Raw genomic sequence first — 3,430 nt, 5'->3', positions numbered from 1 at the left:
CCTGGTACAAAGGTTGTGCTCAGCAGGGTTGGAGCGTGCGTGTGCGTGCAATGCCGCAGCTCCCAGCATCGCACCGGCACGATTCCAGCGCAATGAGCTGGCAGGGCTGGGGGTACAGGGGCAGAGAGGATTCTTTGGAGCATCCCAAGCCCCTGAGCTCGTTTACCTGCCAGGCCTCAGGAGACCCCTGCATGTTGGCTCATGCATGTGCAAGCCACAGCATCATCAGTCCCCATCCACCTTGGCTGCAGTGGTCCTTGCTCACAGGGTCCCCAGGGCTGTCCCCGCTGGTGCCACAGGTTTGTAGCTGGAGGGGACCTTGCACCCCTCACCTGCACCCATGGTTGGTGCTCGCACCCATTTCTGCAAAGTGCTGCTGTGATTGCAAGGTCTAGAACATCCAAAGACACCTACACGGATAAAAGGGAAGCGGCCAAGTGCTGCATGGCAGCTGCAGCCATCCTGGTGTGGTAACTCACTGTCCCTTCTCTCCCAGGGGACAGATGGGGCAAAGCCTGGGAGGGAAGGGAGGAAAGGTGCACGATGCCAGGGCTGTTCCAGGGGAGCACAGAGGGGCAAGTCCCCAGGTCTACCTGTGCCTGTCCCCCGTGGATAGGGGTGCAAGGAAGCTCATTGAGAGCCCTCCATGTGTTCTTCAAGCCCCTTCCCCAACCAGCACCCATCTCCATCCCCATCCCCATCCTTGTTCCCATCCCCATCCCCATCCCTGTGTTCATCCTTTTCCCCATCCCTGTCCCCATCCCCATTCCTGTGGCTGCCCCTCGCCCCACAGTCACACCAGGGCTGAGCTGTGCCCTTGCCCCTGCTGAGCCCTTCACCTCTCCCTCTCATTTCTTGTCTTCCCAGGGGCGCTTTCTCCATCGTTCGGAGATGCGTGAAGGTGTTGGCAGGACAAGAGTATGCAGCCAAGATCATCAACACCAAGAAGCTGTCTGCTCGAGGTAGGTGCTGGGGGTGTTTTCGGGGAGGCGAGAGGCAAGCAGGGTTTGTTTGTTCCCTCTGCATGGTGCCAGGTTGATGCCTTTGATGTGTGGCGAGGTGGGGGGTGTTTGATGTGCAGTAGGAGACCCCCTTATCCCACCCCCTCTCCACTGCGTCACACACTGAGCTTCTTGATGGATGAGGTGAATGTCCTGAGGAGACATCATCACATCCTATCCGATCACAGGGGTGCACCTGCAGCTCAGCTGTGCCAGGGCTCTGAGGGGCTCCTGGACCCCAGCCTGCCAGGGGAGGTGTAGAACCCCATTTCTCTCCTTGAGCAGTCACAGAAAACTTCTGCCAGCCCTTGCCCCAAGGCAGGGACCCCTTGCCCACAGGCACCTGTCAGAGGAGCTGTGATGTGGAGGATGAGGAGGATGGGACAGCAGCTGCTGTGTCCACAGCTCTGGCCCTTCCTTGCTGGGTGCACTGGAGAGTGCAGGATGGGTGCTGGGAGTGAGTGCCCTGCTGAGAGGGTTTAATTAACTCCCTCCCTCGGTTTCTCTCCCTGACGCCACTGCTCACCTCCAAAGGCAAAAATGAAACACAGAAAAGTGTCAAACTCCTTTCTGACCTCAAATTAAACCAGTGCTTTGCAATCTCCCTCCCACAGCGCTGCCAAAGTGGCACAGCACTGGCACTGAGCTCTCCCAGCTGCCCCTCTCTTTGGGGACACAGACCATTGTCTTCCTCCAAGGCTGAAGGCTCCCAGCCCCAGACAGGGTGTGTGGTGCTGGCCTCAGCACTCAGCTCCTGCCTGCGCATCCCAGCTGGCAGCCGGGTGGGCAGCAAATGCCTCCCAGTTTGCAGAGCTGCATGGAGGAGCAGATTGAGCCGCCTTCCCTCTGCTCCCTCCTGCCTCCGCTCGCCTGCTCCGGCAGTTTGTCCCTCTCCATCCTCTTCTCTTGAAAACTCCTTATTTCTGCAGTGCTAGCACAGGGGAATGGCCCTCCCCAGGCTGGGAGCAATCCCCAAAGGGACATATCCCCACTGAGATGTGCCACATCCCCACTGAGATGTGCCACTGGCTGTGTCACACGTGAAGGGCACAAGTGTGGGTGTGCAGGGGGGAGAGGGGTCGGGGGGAAGGTGAGAGAAGCAGCAAAATGACAGAACAAGGGGAAATGGCTCTAAACTGGAAGAGGGGAGGTTTAGATTAGATATTAGGAAGAAATTCTTCACTGTGAGGGTGGTCAGACACTGGAACAGGTTGCCCAGAGAAGCTGTGGCTGCTCCTCCCTGGAAGTGTTCAAGGCCAGGTTGGATGAGGCTTTGAGCAACCTGGTCTAGTGGAAGGTGTCCCTGCTGATGGCAGGGGGGTTGGAACTGGATGAGCTTTAAGGTCCCTTCCAAACCATTCCATGATTCTATGAAATATCCCCATGATCTCTTCAGACATCCTCCTGGCCACTGACACGGGGAGCCAGCAGTAGAGAAACTGGAGTTTTTGGAGGATAGAAGGATTTGGGGTCCAGGCAGCAGCTGGATTTGTGGAGCAGGAGGGGCTGTGGCCATAGCTCACTGCCTCCAGCAGCGCTTCTCTGCATGGGGGACATGCTGTGCTGTGCAATGCCGTGTGGGCAGGAGGACACTCTGACCCACAGCAGCTACCCCTCAAGCTCAGCAGGGTCCCTCTGTTTGAGGGACATCCCCCTGTCCCAGCACATCCATCCCACCCACACACAAAGCCCCTGCAAACTGTATCCTGGAGGTTTGCACATCCAGGGTGTCCCCTGCCGGCCTGTGGCCCCGTGGGGGGGTTATATCCACACGATGCTCAGAGGAAAACGCAGACCTGGGTTCGCTGCAGAGCGAGACTCTGGGGTGTGAGCCTGCAAGGTGACAGTGACAGCGCCGAGAGACGAGCAGCCCTAATTATATCCTTGCTTCTCCTGGGTGCTGGGTTCCTGTTAGCATGGTGTGCCTGCAGACAAGGCACCTCCACGCAGGGTGGCTGGGTCAGGTATAAGGAGGCAGAAAAGTGAAGAAGCAGGGAAAAAGAAACAAAATGATTTGAGAATTCATTCTGGGCTGCCCCAGAGCAGAGGCTTTTTTGGCTCAGCTCAACTGGCTTTGCCCAGAGCTCCACTGACTCACACCCCTGAGCCTGGAGAAAGCTGGGTAGAGGGACCTGCGCTGCCTGTTTGGAGCCAGGCACCAGAACACAGCAAATATTCAGAGCCAGGGGTTTGCAATGTAAGAGAGCAAAGACCTAATGTGAAACAGCTGGGGATGGAGAGGGGGAGCGGAGCAGACAGCCCTGTTTCAGCTTGACATCTCTGACTGGTCAGCTCCATCTTCAACTCTTCAAATTGTACCACGCGGGGACAGAAATGTCCTTGCTGATTGCCTGTGCTTGGCTGAGTGAGAGAAAACAGAGCAGGCGCTGCTGGCAGGGATAACCCCGGCAGCTCCGGGGATTCGGGAG

General features: G+C 57.5%; 1 protein-coding gene across 1 annotated transcript in view; it reads left to right on the top strand.

The window, feature by feature from the left end:
• Positions 1–867: 867 nt before the first annotated feature.
• The window catches only part of LOC104526932 (calcium/calmodulin-dependent protein kinase type II subunit alpha), a gene marked incomplete at both ends in the record, with an annotated part of 13,664 nt that continues 11,101 nt past the window's right edge, over positions 868–3,430 (top strand). Inside the window, one exon of the mRNA XM_010170519.1 lies at positions 868–962. Coding sequence (XP_010168821.1) covers positions 868–962 — 95 coding nt within the window. The remainder of the gene's footprint in view (positions 963–3,430) is intronic.

This window comes from Antrostomus carolinensis, unplaced genomic scaffold (assembly GCF_000700745.2).
Source record: "Antrostomus carolinensis isolate BGI_N321 unplaced genomic scaffold, ASM70074v2 scaffold37646, whole genome shotgun sequence".
In the NCBI taxonomy this organism is placed as follows: domain Eukaryota; kingdom Metazoa; phylum Chordata; class Aves; order Caprimulgiformes; family Caprimulgidae; genus Antrostomus; species Antrostomus carolinensis.
Note: the sequence above shows the minus strand (reverse complement) of the source record. Positions and strands in the feature narration are given on the sequence as shown.